The sequence below is a fragment of the Drosophila ficusphila genome, unplaced genomic scaffold (assembly GCF_018152265.1).
Source record: "Drosophila ficusphila isolate 14025-0441.05 unplaced genomic scaffold, ASM1815226v1 contig_791, whole genome shotgun sequence".
Taxonomy (NCBI): Eukaryota; Metazoa; Arthropoda; class Insecta; order Diptera; family Drosophilidae; genus Drosophila; species Drosophila ficusphila.
The window spans coordinates 1,674,686-1,693,171 of NW_025064737.1; the positions used below are offsets into that span (position 1 = coordinate 1,674,686).

General features: G+C 37.6%; 1 protein-coding gene across 7 annotated transcripts; it reads left to right on the top strand.

Moving 5' to 3' along the window:
- Window positions 1-741: 741 nt before the first annotated feature.
- LOC108091796 (transmembrane and coiled-coil domains protein 2) lies at window positions 742-18,040 on the top strand. 7 transcript variants are annotated; one of them, XM_017191159.2, is made up of 10 exons: window positions 742-1,258; window positions 12,748-12,931; window positions 14,915-15,586; window positions 15,967-16,031; window positions 16,091-16,599; window positions 16,932-17,052; window positions 17,133-17,237; window positions 17,322-17,435; window positions 17,533-17,708; window positions 17,783-18,040. In XM_017191159.2, the coding sequence occupies exons 2-10, from the start codon at window positions 12,790-12,792 to the stop codon at window positions 17,907-17,909; spliced, it is 2,031 nt and encodes a 676-aa protein (XP_017046648.1). In that variant the 5' UTR covers window positions 742-1,258; window positions 12,748-12,789; the 3' UTR covers window positions 17,910-18,040. The 7 variants fall into 7 exon arrangements, with proteins under 7 accessions (XP_017046648.1, XP_017046649.1, XP_017046653.1 ...); XM_017191160.2 differs by having other exon boundaries at window positions 743-824; XM_017191162.2 differs by lacking the exon at window positions 12,748-12,931 and adding an exon at window positions 13,932-14,011 and having other exon boundaries at window positions 755-824; window positions 14,130-15,586.
- The last annotated feature ends 446 nt before the right edge of the window (window positions 18,041-18,486 follow it).

Sequence of the window (18,486 nt, forward strand, 5' to 3'; positions counted from 1 at the left end):
TGCTTTTGCAAAAAAAAACTTAATGGATTGCAGTTCTTACCAATTCGATAACTTTAAAATGGACATAGTTTCACAGCATCAAGCTTTTGAAGGCGCCAATTTCAAAATTTAGCAACACTGAAACTATGTGATTTTTCTGGTACTAAAAAATTTATAAAAATTTTGGTTGTACGAAATTTTTGAAGTTATAAATTTTAGTCCTTTTCTACAAATTTAAAAAAGCCTTCAACACATTTTTTATTAGCTGTTAGTTTTGTGTATCAAGTATAATATAGTTTATTAAAAACTATGCAGGAGTAAGTAAGTTTTTTAAAAACGTTGCCAATTGGGTTGAAAAGAATGTCAAATAAATAAACTTAAAACAGGATCATGTGTTTGTAAAAAGAAAATTCAATAGTTTACCTCCTGTAATAATGACACAATTTTTTGAACAAGTCAAACTGTTTTTAAAATCTGTTTCTTTCCGCAGCAGCAAAATTTTGAAATTAAACTAGCATACTTTTTTATGTCGTTTCTTTTCGACTAATAAACTTAAAAAGTTTCCTTGTTCAAATATTCCGCATTATTTAAATTGAGAAGTGATTTTTGGGGAAGGGTCACTTCTTTTCTTTGGTTCATTTTGAATCCGAGTTTTCCACCATGTGTCTTAAAGGTACAAGAACTAGCGGGGGGTTTTTTAGGAAAAGAGTTTTCGCCTTCGGAGAGCAGGTCGCACAGCGAAACGAAAACTGGCCACACTGCGGGAAAAAGTTGTGGAAGGTGCGTCGCGTTTCTTGAGCTCCCGATTGCCGAGTTTCCCGTGAAAACTGCAACTGGAATCGGAGGTGTTTAACAATACTTTGCTATTCCTAAATTGCATTAATTAATCTTGTTAGTAATTGCAAATAAATTTGCAATGCTATTGTTAACATAAATATAAAATCACGCAAGAATGTACATATAAATCAGATTAATAACAAATTTGACGAGGTGCGCAGAGCAAAGGGAAAACGGACGAAGGCGAAATCGAAGAGGAAAATCTAATACACAAAAAGTGAAGAGCCAAATAATTGTTGTTAGCAGAGTGTGTGAAATAGTTGTTGTTTTGCTGGTGAGAGAAATTGAAAAAAGGGCGTCGCAGTTAGAAAAAATATTGTGTGCATAAAAATCAAGCGCTGCAACAGCCAAAAACAGGGAGAGAGGCAGAGAGCGTGAAAAGCGGTGAAAGAGAGAAAGAGAGAGAGCGGGTGGCTGCACCTCAATAACAGTTGTTGCAAAGGTGAGTGCGTGCCGAATATTGTTTATAGTCCAAAGTGGTTTATTTAAGTGTATTCACAACCTGGCCCACAAACACATAACCACACGCACTCACGTAACTGTGTGCCCACAAACGTGTGTGTGTAATGGTTTGGTAATAATTTATGCCAAAAAAGCCGAGGGATTGGATTGATCCATGCTTTTTGGGGCTTCAAGAACGTTCTCTTTGAGTTGCAATTAACTTATTGTTTAGTTGTTAATCTGTAAATGTTTTTGATTTCCTAAATTAAATTAATATAAATGTCATACTAAATATTATAAATATTATAAATATTGTAAAAACAATAATTAGTAAGGACATTTTGGGTAGTGCTTTCTTTTTTGAATTATGCTTCTTATTTAAAAAATGAAATGTGTTACATTTTCTTTTTGCTTTACCTTATACTTCTTAGCTGCATTAAACATGACACTGGATTTTAATAAAAAAAAAACACCGAAGAGCCAAATTAAAAACTTTGAGGAAAAAATCCGTATTTTTTATATAGTTTTTGTAGTACCAATGACACTGATAATCGAAAGCTATACATTTCTCCTCAAATTTTGTTGTAACCTGAATATAATTGTTTCCTGTATCAGAGCATTTATAAAATAGTTTTGTTTTTTTTTTTTTTTTTTTCAAATTATTTGCAGTTAATGTAAACCATTCAGAAAACGAATATAAAAAAAAAACTGATAATAAGTAGTTTCTAATCATAGGTTTTCAACAATAGGGGAGTTTTTAACCCGTAACTGCGCTCCTGAAAAGTGCCACAATTGGCTTTCCCTGCCACTGCACTTTGATTACTATTTGTTAAACCGCGCAGCCCCACTTCCCCCTGACATATGCATAACACAATTAACGCTAATAGCAACTTCAATTCAATTTATAATAATAGAGAATGCGTTTCATGGCATGGCAACAATCACACTCTCCTCCGCGTCTTTTGATCAATTCACTTAGCTGCACATTTTGTGTGGGATCGTCTTAAGCAAGTTAGTCTTTCTATAGCCTCATCTTCCTGTTTGTTGTCATTATCATTTGGTTGCTTTTGTTGTTGTTCGGAGACAGGCACGGTTGAATCTACAACAACACGTTTTTGTCAGCAATTGAATTAAATTCAATGGGAATGATAAATGTAAGCGGCCTGAAAAAAAGAATCGAAAAGCGAGGCTATTTCTACACAGGACAAAATTATAGTTCTGCTAGAATTTTGGCTCTACAACCTTAAGTGAAACTATAAAAAGCAGCAAACAAAAAGAAAAACTGCTGATTTTATTTAACTTAAAAAAGATTTACAGCAGCATTGTTGTTGGCATTTCATTAACTGTTTATGTTTATATTATATTTATATTTAAATATATTTTTATATAACAAAATGTTTTAAAACCAAAAAAGCTTAAAATTGGAATATTTGTTTTGCGGTGTAGCCTTCTTTCCCGCTCTCGTTTGCTTGCCAGCTATTTCTGGCGCAGTATTTATATTATTTATTTAATTTCGTGTGCAGATCAACCATTCCTCTTTTCCACCGACTAATCTCTTTTTGTCTGTGACAACTGATGATTTTATTTATGATACTCTGGGCTCACACGGTGCGAATATGAATATCAAATATTTCATTGAAAAATTCCTTAGCCAAATGTTTAAATTACGCGCGCTCATTTCGGGTTTGTTTAATTTGATTTTAAAATTGGCCACGAGCATGGAAAAGCTCCTGCCCTTCACTTTGTTGCCAACGGCGCCAAAAACACTTGCTCACAAACAATTCTGGATACATTTGGAATTTTGAAAGCCCACAAGAGTGCGAAGACCTAGACATCAGCCTGTGATGACGTCAAAGAGCAAGTGGGTGGTGGGAGGAGCGTGGAAGAGCCAAATAGATGAGAGACGAGATTAACGCTTGGTACATGTTGTTTGGCTACGTGTAGATTTTAAAACAACTGATTAGCATGAAAGTAAAGCGTATAAACCATGGTCAATAAAGTGATTTGCACTGCCATACAAAATTTATACATTAAAAAGGGTTAGTTATTAAGTTCACCGGTTTTTTACCTCATTTGTTTTTATTAAATTACTCAATTTCCTTTTTTAAAAATAATAGAAATAGAAATAACATATTTATAAGAACAATTATTAGATGATTACAAAGTGAAAGTTGAAAGTGTATTATTTAATGTGGAATTTTCCTAAACGAAAATTCAGTATGTAAGCGTAAATTTCCTTATGAATGTATTTCCACTATTTCTTTTATACCAAATTTTGTTATGCGGGTTGCTTGTCAGTTCCTCAGAGATTGATTAATAATTTATTACGAACATTAATTAACTTTCCATTTTCTGCTACATACCTCTTTTATTCTCACAGTATTGATCGAAAACAATCTTCAAACGAACCTTCGATGAATTGCTTTCGGATATAACCAAGTCCCAAATTTGTTGTTTTTTTTCTCTCAATCCCCATTAATCTTTGAATATCGTGCATTATGCAATATAATCCAAGCATACGAAAGAGCACGAAAGCACGCAGATTATTTGCATATTTAATTAAGTTTGTTTGGTGGGCAAAGGCAAGCGAAAAACCAAGCAAAAGGAAATTTGCATTGGGTTTTATTTTGTTCTTGAACTTCTCACGAACCCATTCGATTTGTTTTTGTTTTCCCCAATTTTATTTATTTCTGTTTATTCTCTGTTGTTTTGGGCGTGTGCCCAAAAGAGAGAACCGAATTGAGAGAGCCATGTGCGGCACCCGGCTCTTTCGGCAAGTTTGTCCTGGCAACAAGCGACGCACCCAACAAAAATACTTTATTTCATTTTGCGGTTAATAGTGGGTTTAGTTTCTGCCTGATTAGCCGGCTGGGCTCTTGAAAATAGTTATAAAACCACTCCAGACTATTGCACTTCCTTCTCTTAAACATTATAATCATGTTCCTTTTACGATTACTTTTTTTAATTTTCAACTTTCTTATATGCGGCCATCGAACTAAGATAAGATTCGTCTGCGAATTTTTTCCCACTGCTTCGCTAATCTTACAGATTAGGTTTATTAATCATAATTGACGAAAAGAAGAAGGTTATATTTGCACTTCGCTGCGTGTTAATTTTTGACTTTTTAAACGAATTTGGAGCCAAATACGCAGAAATAAGTGGAGGGGTGTCATAAACTGGAATTTCTTTTGAAGATTAAGGTTCCATAACTAGGGTAAAAATGGATTATGGCTCCTTCGTTGAGGTGATGATGTCAGTCATGCTAATTTATATCTAATGGTTGTATTCACAGGTCTTTATGCTTAAGATATTAGTGACTCAATAATACATTTTCCGTGTTTTGGGACACTTTATAAAATGAGTTGCTCACTTGGAGAAGAGCAATAATAATTAAAACTTGAGTTCTTTACTAGAAACCTAGGGAAGTGTTGAACGAATTTATCTGTGTCTCAGATCTAGTGACTCATACCCTAGTTAAAAATACGCTCGACCAGATGACCAAATATGACAATGACCTTATATGTTAACTACAGCTTTACAGTTTGTTGTTTTTGCTTTTTTGCCGCTCTGATGGGGCCACACATAGGTTTCAACAACTTCCGTTGTGAAAATTTACACATAAATTGTTAAATTGTTTTGCACAAACAAAAAAAGACAAACAATGGAAACGACAGTTTTCACTTTCACCTTTTCTGTTTGGGAAGGCTTGTGTTGCAAACAGGGGGAAATAAATGGGAAATCGAAAGGGTTGAGGACTTGTCAATCAATAAATTTATGGTTGTTTTTCATGACCAGCAAAGAAATCAGGAAGCCAGTGCAGTGACCCGAACAATGCTTGAATATACTATCAGACTTTGCTCTAGGTAAATCGTCTATTAATATTGTTTTTGAAATTAAAATTTAATCAGTAACCTGTAGTACAAAATTCAATAAAAAAAAGTTTAAAACATAGTAAATCTGAGAATCCTAATAACAGAATAAATTATTTATATGACATTAGTTGACAATGAAAAATGTGCTTTGTTAAGAATCTTAAAATTATTTTGTTGAGATACCGATGCGCAGATATTGAATCTTTTAAGGTGTCTTTGCAATGATTTCGTACCCCTTCTTTAGTTTGGGTGTACACGTTCGTTTGAGAACAATTTAAATTCATCAACAGAATGCGATTTAACGTCAGCGGCAGGCATCAATGAATCACCCTGCTTTTGGGGGCTTGGGCGAAAGGTGGAGTAAAGTGGGAGGGGACTTAAGCCCCAACTCATGCTGCGCTGTTTCTTTCTGGCTCCTTCGAAAGCACGAGCTCTTAGCAAACGTGTTTTGATCTGTTTTCTTTCTCTTCGTTCGTTCGTTCTGATTTGTGGTTTTTGTTTCTGTTTCCCCACTCGACAAAAAACAATGACCAATTTAAGCATAAATATTTTTGTTTGTGTAATGCCAAGTAAGCAGCGTGCTTTGTGTTTTTCTTTCCGGTTTTTTCGATTTTCATGAGTTTAATATTTCAAGCACGATACACTCTCAGCGTGTCATTTGTTTATACCATTATTTATTTTTCATATTTGCATTTTAGTCATGCGAGTTTTTGCTGACAACGTTCGGTCGCCAATTCATTGAACATTCAGTGTAAAAATGTTAAGCAGGTTGATCTTTGTCCGAATATTCGATGAGTAATATCAACAACAGCTGAATAAACTGTAGAACTAAAATGAACATGTCATTCTGAACTGTAAAAGCATCCTATAAAATACGAAGAAAATATAACCACGTGTACTAGGTAGACTGGGGGATAATAAAATAATGTTCAGGTTTATTTGTAAAACGAAAGTATGTATATAGGAATGGTTCTAGGAAAAACATTTTTTTTATTCTATTTTGTAACCTATAAGTTTAGAATTAGAAAATGTCTAAAGATCTTAAGTATATTTTTCTTAGAACTTAAGCAAATAGTTTTTTCTCCCACGATTTATAAGTCAACCAAAAATCGCCAGAAGCAGCGATATAAGCAAAGATGTTTATCAAAACTCATTATTAAAATATTTGATTACATTGTTTTTCTTGCTTTCATAATAAAAATATGTATCTAATTTCGTTCGTATCTGGAAAAAACTTGCTGAGAAGTGAGGATGAGTCACCGAGGTTTTTTGAACCCAATACCTTTACCTCAAAACCTTTTTCGAGCACAGCCCAAAGTTTCAACCGACTTAAAGTTCAGCTCGGAGTGTCTCATTTGACAAATGCCATGACACCATACAATATATGTCCGAACCCAACTCAACCTCTTTGGATCTTTTTTCCACTCGACTCTGGTTGCCATCGAAAATGTTATTGACCCGCAGCAAAAGTCAATTAAGCGGTTCGCCCAAGATGGAATGATGAAACAATGGGCTTTTGGGCGTGGATCATGTATGGAAAATATTAATAAGCTGAATTGCATAAACCCAGCCATTATGTTTGAGCAATTAGTTAACGTGCAAACACTAATTTTTATTTGTTCATATACCTAATTATTGGGTAATAAGTAAAACCAAATAATACCGATGAAATCAATAATTGACTTTGAAAATGTGCCATAATGGGAAACTAATAGCGTAATTCGATAAAATAAATTTTTTGCGAAATTCCTATTAAAATTTGAGTCGCGAAAGAAAATATGAAACAGACTATATGTTAACTATTTAAACAATTTATACAATTACAACTTTTGGTTTTGTTTGGCAGTAAGAATCAAATCCATTTTAAGAGCGCTTTGATAAGTTGGCGGACCAACAAATATACCTGTGGGCGCGGTCAAGGTTTTAGGTTATACAAAAAAAGCAAGGAAAAGTAAGAAAAAACAGAACACCCACAGTTGCTTGTTTTGGTGTAGAAACCGGCCATAAAATAGTTTTAAATGTGTCATGAGTTATGACCGAAACAACGGCTGCCCCGCTAGATTGTCTGCCAAGTTTTAGCAGCATCATGGCCCCACATGCTGGACTCGTGCTGCGAGTAACTCAAAGAAAGTGGCACAAACCAATTGCGTTAATGGGAAGCCGCAGCGGAAGAGATAGTCCCCCAAAGAGAAAATGTAGAAGTAGCACCGCAGACTTGGCAGAAGGCATTAGATAACTGTCATAAACCTAATTGCCTGGCTGACTACCCTGTTGGCAGCTAAAAACTTTTTCCGTAGCACCGAAACCGCATGGAAAACTAACTGGAACGGAAATTTATTGAATGGATCGATTTGAACATACCTAGTAATTCGGTTCTTTTTTTTCTGAATGGATATTCCCCCCTTAATAACATTTTGAAATAGAGTACATCTTCCAGGGACTTACCGAGTTTAATTATGGCCAGTCATAACACGGCAATAAAGATTGTGTCCCAAAGTGATAACTAGGTAGTATTTATGATTCAATGGTAGTAAAATTTAGAAAAGGAGTGAACTCAGTTAACAAAAAGATCTACACGGTGTGTTTCTTTTGGTTAAAGACTACAGATAAATTAATGTATTAATTAATACAGCTTATAGCTTATAGTTCCCCACTTGAAATCAATGGGAAAGGGAAAATGTTTTGGTTTCCTTTCCTACTGAATACGGCTTAAACACAAAACGTGTCATAGACCTATAAAAATAAATATATATGCATATGGTTCAAGAAAATGACGCAGTATGGGAGTCATTCTGTGTCTTTCTTTCTCCGATTCTGGCTTCAGTATACAGAAATTACGATATCAGGTTTCCTGCAGTTGTTGTTCCTTGATTTATAAGGTGGTGAATCAAACTTTTTATTTACTATTTACACTCAATGTGGCACCAATTGGATGTGGGCTTAGCCAACACCTGAGGGCTGATTAATGTCAGGTGTGTGGGATTCTTGTGGACATTAGATAAGACATAAGCACGGTCAACTGATAGCCAATGTTGCCCAGAAAAGCTCTGTGTGTGAATAACTATTATTGGCCAAAGGAAAACACGTGGGACGATACCGAGAAATGTGACTAAAGAAATGTTTTTCATCTTTGTGTGATTGTCGTCTCATTTAGAAAAATATTGCAAAAAATGAATACTAGACTTTTCTGAGAATTTCTTAAGATCATTCCAATCAAAGAAGCAAGTAATAAAAGCATTTTTTTGTTATCTAAACGGTATTGATTCGGTTTGCACCCGTGTTACCCACTAATTAGGCAGATAGTGAAGTAAATTTCCTCTCACTTTTCCGACTTACACAACCACTTTTGCTGATTGATTGATAAATAAGGTTTGTAATTAAAATACAATTGCAATGGCTGATATCTTTCGGTGGCAGTTTGAAAATAGATCTACTGGATATCCATTGCAGCGATAATAAGCTTATTGGAAATAACACAAACGTTTCGTTTCTTTTCCCCAGTTATTTTTTTGTGGTTGTGGTCGTCGATTATGACAGTTCCAAGTGAGCTTATCTAAAAGAAAAACAACAACTAAAGGTGGCGCAACTCTTTCGGTTTTATATTTTTCCTACCCTTTCTGCGGGTATGTTTCCTTCTAAGCAACATGGGTTATTGCAAGAAAAGGTACAATCATTTAAAAATATATATTTAGAAAAACCCAGATTTTTTTTCGAGTAAATATTTAGCTAGACTTATTCAGATCAACTTGATGATTCATTCACTTTTTTTGTAAGATATTTTATTTTTTAAGGAGAAGATAATTGCAACTAAGTGCATTTCGACTTCGGATTTTCCTTAGGTGTAGCATGAATCACGACTTGCGCTTGACACCTGACAGCTGGCCTACCACCCGCTTTTATTTCCCCTTTCGCCACCTTTTCCACCTCCCCATTTTGTGTCTGGCAACAAAAGAGAACAAAGTCGTCAGCCCCAATAAAAAAATAACTGGCAGGCTACAACTTACCTTTGGCTGGTCTCGAACATCAATTTAAACACCTGCAATAATAAAACACAACGCAAAGTGCTGAAACAACAACTCCAGTAAGGTAACATCTAAAAAAAACATTGACAACATTGCGTCGTGTTAAATTGTTGAGGTAATGGGCCAAGAGCCAAAAGTTTACCCACGTACTTGTTTTTGCCCCTTTCTTTGCAATTTGCTGGTTTTATTTAGCCAACTTCGCATTACCTCAAGTTTAAAGGTTGTTGTTGTTTATGTTTTAATGCCCTGACCTGCCTAACATTTTGATACTGTCGAGTTCAGTATTCGCAGCTCTTTCGTAATCACACAAAAAAACGAGTGATTTTCCGCCAAAACGTAGCAATACAATAAGAAAGCATAAGACATAAAAAGACTCGACAGAAAGAGGACTTTTTGCGATAAAATATTAAAATATTTGCCAAAATATATAATATTTTCAAATGTAACAAAACATTTATTTGCGGACTTATAAGTTTTTTAATAGGAGTGTTTTTCTAAAGGTTCTTTAAATTGTAGGTAATTGGGAGTTTTTAATCTAAACTGTGTGCCATAAGGTCATTTAAATTAAAAATTTTCCAGACAGTCAAGTGCAACCGTATTCAGATGGCAGAAATGTGGACCAAAGTCTATAAAAAGCAACAACACGCTGTCTAACGATAAAATTACTCACAGTTCATAGGGTGATGTGGCAGGAGGGGCGTTTCGGGAGGGGGAGGGGAACTTAGGAAGACTGGGTGAGAATGCAAACGAGACCGAGAGTCAGCCGTGTAATTACTTGTTGACTGACTGACTGCCGTTGTCTGTATGCACGGACTTATAATTTAATACGGTTCTTTATATTTATAATCCGAGCGTGGTGACCTTCACGAAAGATAACCAGCTGCGCTGCCAAGAAAGAATCCCAAGATGTTGTGTGCGAAACGTTGTGGTATTTCAGTACCGAGTCATTAGCAAATGTCTTGGCATAATTGAATCGTAAGCTTTCTATGCAAATTTGCATGAATTCGTACGTTCAGAATAATAATAAGAGTGTCTGTTTTGCAAAACACAATTGAATAGTTAAAATGCTTTTAAAATAATTAACAGAAAATGCCATTTTACGTGATCAGTCTGTAAAACACCTTTTCATATTTTAAAGCTATTTCATTAGTAATACATGAACATGAACATCATCAAAAGTGATGATATAAAATTTTGAAATTGTTAAATTAAATCTTTATTTTCAAAACGTAGTTTAATGTGAAGATGTTTCAAACTCGATGTTCTTAGTAGTGAGGCATTGCATTATGTCATAGGTCTGTGTTTTTTTCAATTATCTCGGAACCTTACACACTTCAGATTCGATTTTACTTGCTAAGTGCTCAAAAATGCGGAACCGATTTGGCTCGTTTCCTTTTTATGAATCTCTGTTAGACTTTTGATAACCGAAAAATGTAGGGTCCGGGTTGGCTACTGCTCACTGCGCCTTATCATCTGTACAAATTGCGACTTGTTCTAAACAGAAGTCTCGAAATGAGAAACATAAGAAGGAGATACGGGAGACAAAGTCTGTGACTGCTTGAGTTTCAAAGTCGCGAGTGCAGTGACCCTGAATATTTTTTCAATTCGCATTGTAAGACTTTGTTTTTGTTCCCCTCACTAGAAGGATTGATAAGCCCGCTCCAATATTTTTTCTGTCTACAATCTTAGCTGATCTTAGCGAGTTTTGTATGCAGAATTGCAATTTTGCATTAATTTTGCAAATTTAAAAAAAATAAATATTGTATTTTAATAGAATAGACAATAATAAAGTAATTAAGATAGATTATTCCTTTTATTAATCATAGTAGCTATTTCTGGGGATTAGTTTAAAATATTTAAGATGCCACGGAACGAATGACCACAAGTGTTGCAACAAATAGATAAAGTTTTATTTTGACAATCGAAGAAAGAGCATTCCTTATTCGTCATGGCATTTCTTTGTTTCGCTTGATATATAATTTCAATGCGCTTATTGTTATTTTGTTATTGTTTTGTTTTCTGTTTAAACATCAGTCAGCGCACGAGCAAAAACAACTGTGTAAGAAAGCGAAAGAGACGCGAGCCGCGGGAATAACAAAGCACGAAAAACAGAAGAAGGTTACAAAATACGTTGATTAAAATTCACAAACAAACCGAAAGAAAGGGGCACAAAGAAAAATGATTATGCTCGATTCACACAGCAAATCGTCGTAGCTAAAGGCACCGAACCCCTCATCCGCATCCGCCTTCCTCTTCCACCGCAAAACCCATCAAGTGTGGCGCAGTCAAGTGCAGATGAGCATTTGGGTTGAAAGCGCAACGGACTGAGTAAAGTCCGGCTCTATCTCTCTGCATTCTATATCCTCTTCCAATCAGTCCTCTGTTTAAGAACAGTGATGCCATTCAGAGATTAAACTAGCTTTACAACTAGAAAACAATACAGAAATATTGCATCTAATTAATTTTTTAAAGCCAATATATTCCAAGCTATACATATAAAATCAATTTTGGATTGCGTTTAAAAGGTGCTAACTGATTATTAAGATCACCCAACCATTTAAATATGTAATCCAATTTTTTATTTTGTGATAGTAAAGTTAAAATGTTTTATAGAGTGATCGCTAGATTTCTTTGTTGACTACTCAGCTCTAAGGCTTAAATACAAAATTATTGACTGTAAAAGTGTCTGAGCACATGAAATGAGCTTAAAGGGATTTACCAAATGGAAAATTACCCGAAAAGTGTAAAGCGCATAAAGAAAAAGCAGAACGCGTGTGGAAAGTGCTGCTTGTTGACTTTCAATTGCTGCAAGTGAAGTAACAATGGGGTAGGTCTTTAGTGTGCGAGAAAGTTTCATCCGATAAAGAAGATTCCGATCTAGAAGGGCTTCCAAACCAACAAAGATTATCCGATTCACTTAGAAAGGAATACGTAAATTCAATGGAATTCAATGGAATGATATCGAGCGGATTAAATCCATAGGAATTTGTTAATGGGGGAAACTCAACTGGGTGTGCTGGCAATAAAGTAAACAAAAGGCTCAATTTTATAAATGTTTATAATCAAGTAAACAATTCATATAAGGGTGGCATACAGTGATAATGACGATGCGTCCGCCGTCTGGAATTAAAGTCCCTCCCCCAAAACAAAAACCAACATCATTGGCATGCCGCCCATGTCACTTGAGTTTCAGATGGAAAGCGTATATACTCACATAATCAATCTATATACGGTTCCCTGATATGGTCGGTCGGTAGCTGGAGGCAGTACCTCTAACAAATTGCTACCATATCTGGTTAAGAATAGATTGTATACATATCTGAAGGCGAAGCACTTGAAGTGTGTCAGTGATGACACTATTTTTGGGTATTTAAAAGTGTAGGATGGTTTCCATCTGCCAGCAAACGCTAAGAATAATGTATGGAATTCCTCATTCCATGTGCTCCAGTTTTCTTCACACTTGTGTATACAGTATATTCTGATTATGCGCGGATTATCAGTTGGCCGTCGGTTGATTCACCTTTGGACTTTGTTACCTAGCCTAGAAAATGTTCTGAAAATAATTGTGCTCATTCATGTTTTTCGTTTCTTTGCAGTCAGCGAAGTCGTCAGCGGTAACTGAATGGCAGTATGCAATAATGGACTCCTCGCGTAATGCGGCCCTTAATTCGAACCAGAATCGGGACTTCCTAACGCTGCAGCCCCTGCGTCCCTCCCGCGGTTCCAGCTCCAATCTCCGTGCCAGTCGCTCGCCCTCAGCCAGTCGAAGCACCGAGCAAAGTAATTATCAATTATGATTATTAATCCACCGGGCTCTTCCTCCTCCGCCTCCGCCTCCACCTCCTTCCGATCCACTCACTTTCCCTCCTCCCTGGGCTCCTCCTTCTCAATTAGCTAGTCGCATAATTGGAATGATTGGCTCGTGTTGAAGCTTGAGCTTCCTGCATCTTATCAGCGGGGCTAATGTCAATCTGAGGGTCTGGATGCGGTTGCTGAGCCCGATTTGGATGGGTAATGAACGCTGTGCTATCAGTGGGCGTCCGATTCAATTTGTGCTTCCGGTATCAACTAGTTTGAAGAGTTGTAGTAGAAACAGTAGATTAGGGATTAAGTGCTTAGTGCTTTATATTTCTTGCTTCTCAACCATTCGGCGGAATTTAAGATACATTATAGAGCTGTATTTAAAATAAATCGTTCCACTTAAAAAAATACAAGTAAAAACTAAAAAGACTTGTTGCAATTTTAAAAATTAAACAAAATCGGGTTGCAAAAATAAAATTTGTGATTTTTTATTGTACAAAATGCATAAAAATATTTTAAAAGCATGTTTTTTATTTAGTTAAAATGTAAAGCGTTGCGAAAGAGCTTAAAAAGTTTTTTTGAAAAGATAACATACTATAAGAATAAAATTCATAGATAAATTAGATCACCAAGATACATATCTAGATACGAAGGATTTCCCTGGTCGGGCAGTCTTTATGCTCTCGCTCGAAAATAGTCACCCCGCAAGATGACGAGCGAAGATGAGTCATCCCACAGAATCCAAAACCTCCCAAACACCCTCCTTTACGCCCATTATTCGCAATGTTTTTACGAGTTCGGCATCAACGAGCTTTCGAACGGCCATGCATAAATCATAGCCAAAATGTGTAGCCCACTTTTGAGTGCCTTCGGTCATTAATTCTTACATTTGACTGTGCCTAACATCTGTTATTTGTTTGATTTCACACTTATGTTTTTATGTTTTTGTTTATACCTTTTTTATATTTTCCTTGTTTAGCTTTGTAACCGTTGAATGTTAGCCTGCCTAACTTGCCACACTTGCAATTCAGACCAAACCAATCAGAATCATTGATAAATGTAGGTATACCCAAAGTTTATTTTGCAAGTTTTCATGCACAATCAATACACTTTCACCACCCCACCCACACACCCATTCACATAAACTTATTGCTGCTTATTTTGGTTCTTTTCACAGCGAAATAAACGCGAATTTAAACGCTATTAAACCGCCTGCCACTGCTTCTTCTTTTCCCTGTTCTCTCTCTGTCTCTGTTTTTCCTGTTTGTCTATCTTTTTCTACGGCTCACGCACCTGCCTGTCCAGCTGTCAATCAAAAAAGCGAAATAACTCTTTCCGAAAATTTATTCATCGCACATTCAGCACACAAACTGCACTATAAATCAGCGCCAGTGTGCATACAACACATTTTCAAGATCCTAAAAACGAATCCATTGTGAAACGCTGAAAGTATAAAAAAAATAGTAAATTATTTTTAAAAACCAAAAGTGCTTAAAAGAAAAAAGAGAAAGTGCATTGTATACAAAATTACAGTTTTCAAAGTAAAAGTTTAACAAAGCTTAAAGAACATTTCAATGCAAAAAATATATTATTCTTCCAATTTGTTTATTTGGATCTGTTTGTATAGCAACTTATGACAATAAAAACAAATCAAATCGATTCACGAATTTGAGTAATCTGAAGAGTTTAAACAAAATAACTTGTAAACAAAATATTTAAGCAATGAGCTGTGTTTAACAGCACAGGATTCTATTCAAAATAAAATTGTGATCTTAAAAAAATCCATAAACTGAAAAACAAAAGGCTAAGAGATAACTCATTCCATCACCACACAAATCACACAAAAAGCTAAGCTTTTTTCGAACTGACAAATACGCGACTAACCCAAACAACAAAGAAAAAACGCAGATAGACTTTTAAAGTAACACAAGTCGTACCTTTCTATGCGCCACAATTCGCCAGTGTCCCGGGAGCGAGCCAGCGAGGCAGCGGCAGCCACTCAGACAGCAGCGGCGACTGCGGGCGGAGCGAGTGCCACGAGTGCCGCAGGAGGATCAGGAACGGGAACCGGACCCGTGGCAGCGACCACAACAACGGCGGCCGGGGGGGCGACTTCCGGATCGGGGGCAGCCTCGGCGAACACGAACAGCAATTCCTCGGCCTCATCCAGCACAGTGGCAGCTGCACAGGCGGCTGTCTACAGCGGCGGCAACACGGTGACCGGCAGCTTGGTCAGCGGCGGGGTGGCGGCCCGAGGCTTCCGCAGCCACAGCCCCACCCACAGGAGGCGGAGTCGCGAACGCCAGCGACGCACCCATGGCTCCGACCAGGGCGGACTGCTGGCCTACAGCGGTCTCGTCGGCGTCAACGACATGACGGACTTCCTCGGCCCCCAACAAAGCAGTGGAGGAGGTGGCGGGGGAAGCGCCGGCACTGGCAGCGGTCTGGAGGACTCCCGGCTGTCCGGCAACGAGGACTACTACTCCTCCTTCGTCTCGGACGAGTTCGACAGCAGCAAGAAGGTCCATCGCCGCTGCCACGAGCGCAGCTCCAGCGTCCAGGCCATCGACCGGTTGAACACGAAGATCCAGTGCACCAAGGAGTCCATCCGCCAGGAGCAAACTGCCAGGGATGGTGAGTACAAAATACTAATTACTATATAGTAAGTAATTATCTAATTAAAAACGATGTGGAAGACTTCAGTTTAGTTAAATTTATACATGCATAGGTTTGTTTTTGTGACCTTTCTTTTTGGTAACTAGTAGTTTTTACCAACAGAAGGTTAAGTATTGCCTTGAAAAAAAGTTACAATGATTTCCTCACAAGAATGTTAAAAAAAAATCGTCTAAATAATTCTATACTTAGTCCAGCTGAAAAAGATACTAACCATGCTTATAAAAGCATCTTACAAAAAATGGTTAGATATTTTAAAGAATAACTATGAAAATAAATGCAAATGTAATCATTTCTTCCATAAAAGGATTTTACAAATCTATTTGTTTTCTTTTTTTTAGATAATGTGAACGAGTATCTTAAGTTGGCAGCCAGCGCGGATAAACAGCAGCTGCAGCGTATCAAGGTATGTCCCTGTACTCATTCTCAAAGGGGCACCTTTTTAATTTTTAAACCTCCAAACAGGCTGTTTTTGAGAAAAAGAACCAGAAGAGCGCACACAGCATCTCGCAGCTGCAGAAGAAGCTGGACAACTACACAAAGCGGGCCAAGGACCTGCAGAATCACCAGTTCCAGACGAAGAGCCAGCACCGCCAGCCGCGCGAAGTGTTGCGCGATGTGGGCCAGGGACTCCGAAATGTCGGAGGCAACATCCGCGATGGCATCACCGGCTTCTCCGGATCCGTGATGTCCAAGCCGCGGGAGTTCGCGCACCTGATCAAGAACAAGTTTGGCAGCGCCGACAACATCAACCAGATGAGCGAAGCCGAGCTGCAGGGCATGCAGTCCGCAAACGCAGATGTTCTGGCGGGCAGTGAGCGACTGCAGCAAGTGCCCGGTGCCGGAACCTCAACGGGATCGGGAGGCGGTGGTCAGAACAACAACACTGGCGGAGCGGGCAGCGGTACCGGAAAATTCAACAGTGACAACGGCAGCGAATGCAGCAGCGTGACCAGCGAAAGTATACCTGGGGGGTAAGTTTAATATGAATTTAACTAAACTATACTAACACTAATACTTATACTAAATATTTCGAAAACAATTCTAAAGGAACAAACTTCACTAGAGCTTAAAACATTGATATTTCTTTTTATGAGAAATATCTATTTAAATGGTTTTCATATTTAAGTGTACAAAACTATTAGTAAAACCTTATTTAGTTACTGCTTTCAAAATCAAATGTGAAATGTTCCTTCAAACACTATAAAATTTTGGTGATTGCTTTGGACTTCGACTCTTCAACTCTTCTTTTTTTAATTCAGCTTCTTTATTATAATGTTAATTAATTTTTCTTTGTTAATTGAAGGTCTGGCAAGAGCCAGTCGGGTGCCAGCCAATACCACATAGTGCTCAAGACATTGCTAACAGAGCTCGCCGAGCGAAAGGCCGAGAACGAGAAGCTCAAGGAGCGCATCGAACGGCTGGAGGTACGTTTTAGCCAATGTTAAGCCGGGACAAGCTTCTTCTTACACCAGTGATATTTTAACCCGTGTTCTATTTTCGGTAGACGGGCCAAAAGGAATTCAACAATCTGACCGCCACACTCGAAAGTGAACGCTATCGTGCCGAGGGACTCGAGGAGCAAATCAATGACTTGACGGAATTACATCAGGTTCGTAGTTCGTAGTTCACTTGGCTGACGCCTTGGCAGTTTGCCCGACATTCGTGCTCATGCTTTGCCGCCTTTGTTTGACAGAATGAAATTGAGAATCTGAAGCAAACGATTGCCGACATGGAGGAGAAAGTACAATACCAAAGCGATGAAAGACTACGTGACGTCAACGAAGTGCTCGAGAACTGTCAAACGAGGGTAAGTTCGAGCGATTGGGTGGCTGGTCCAACCCAACCAACCCAACCAACCCCAGCCAAATAAAACCGAATCTAACCGAGCTCTCGCTCTCGTACAGATATCGAAAATGGAGCACATGTCGCAGCAACAATATGTCACCGTCGAGGGCATTGATAATTCCAATGCACGGGCCTTGGTTGTGAAACTCATCAATGTGGTATTAACGATATTGCAAGTGGTACTTCTGCTTGTGGCCACCGCCGCAGGCATAATAATGCCTTTTCTCAAAACGAGGTAACTATTGGAGAACCTGAAGCAGCGATTAATGCTGGAGAAGTATTTATTTGTATTTTCTTTTTTTTTGCCAGGGTCCGCGTTCTTACCACATTTTTGTCAATTTGCTTCGTCATATTTGTGATACGACAGTGGCCGGACGTTCAGGATATTGGATCCGGCCTGGTACGGCATCTCAAGCAATCGCTGGTGGTCAAGTGAACTCGGTCGGGCTGGTGGCCACCATCTCATCTTTGAGTAGTTCATACGTTCTTTAGTTAGCCTAAGTTCTAAAGCGCATATTTTGTATATAGCTTATAAATAACGATTATACCAATTATTTTTAACTGAAATTGTATCAATTATCACTACGAACACACTCTCGAGAAACTGTACAAAACATCCATACTCATACATCTTTATCACACGCCTATTCATCACAGAACACTCTCGCATCAGACTTAGCAAAATTGATTTAAACTATGTAATAACTTGAAAATGCTGATACGTCTCCGTGCATTACTCAACTATATTTGAACGTACATAATTTATGTATAACCTATATAAAATATTTACATTAATATAAAACGATTGAAATTACAAAAAATGTTACAAGCTCGAATTTTATTTTTAGTGGGAAAATGCCTAAAAAGGTGGTTTCCAGTCTTGAAAAGTTAGTGCTCGTCCACTTCAGGGAAATTTTTGGCACTAGCTATTCATCAGGGCTGAAAAGTCATAGGTAGGTAAAGAATTTGAAATGTAATTTCAGCTCAACTGGATAGCTCCTTTTAGCCATCTA

Excerpts from the sequence above, each read along its gene's own strand:
- LOC108091796 (XM_017191159.2), top strand. The coding sequence starts at position 12,790 with ATGGACTCCTCGCGTAATGCGGCCCTTAATTCGAACCAGAATCGGGAC. Across the intron at positions 17,238-17,321 it reads ACTTGACGGAATTACATCAG|AATGAAATTGAGAATCTGAA; the intron begins GTTCGTAGTTCG and ends TTTGTTTGACAG. Across the intron at positions 17,709-17,782 it reads ATGCCTTTTCTCAAAACGAG|GGTCCGCGTTCTTACCACAT; the intron begins GTAACTATTGGA and ends TTTTTTTGCCAG.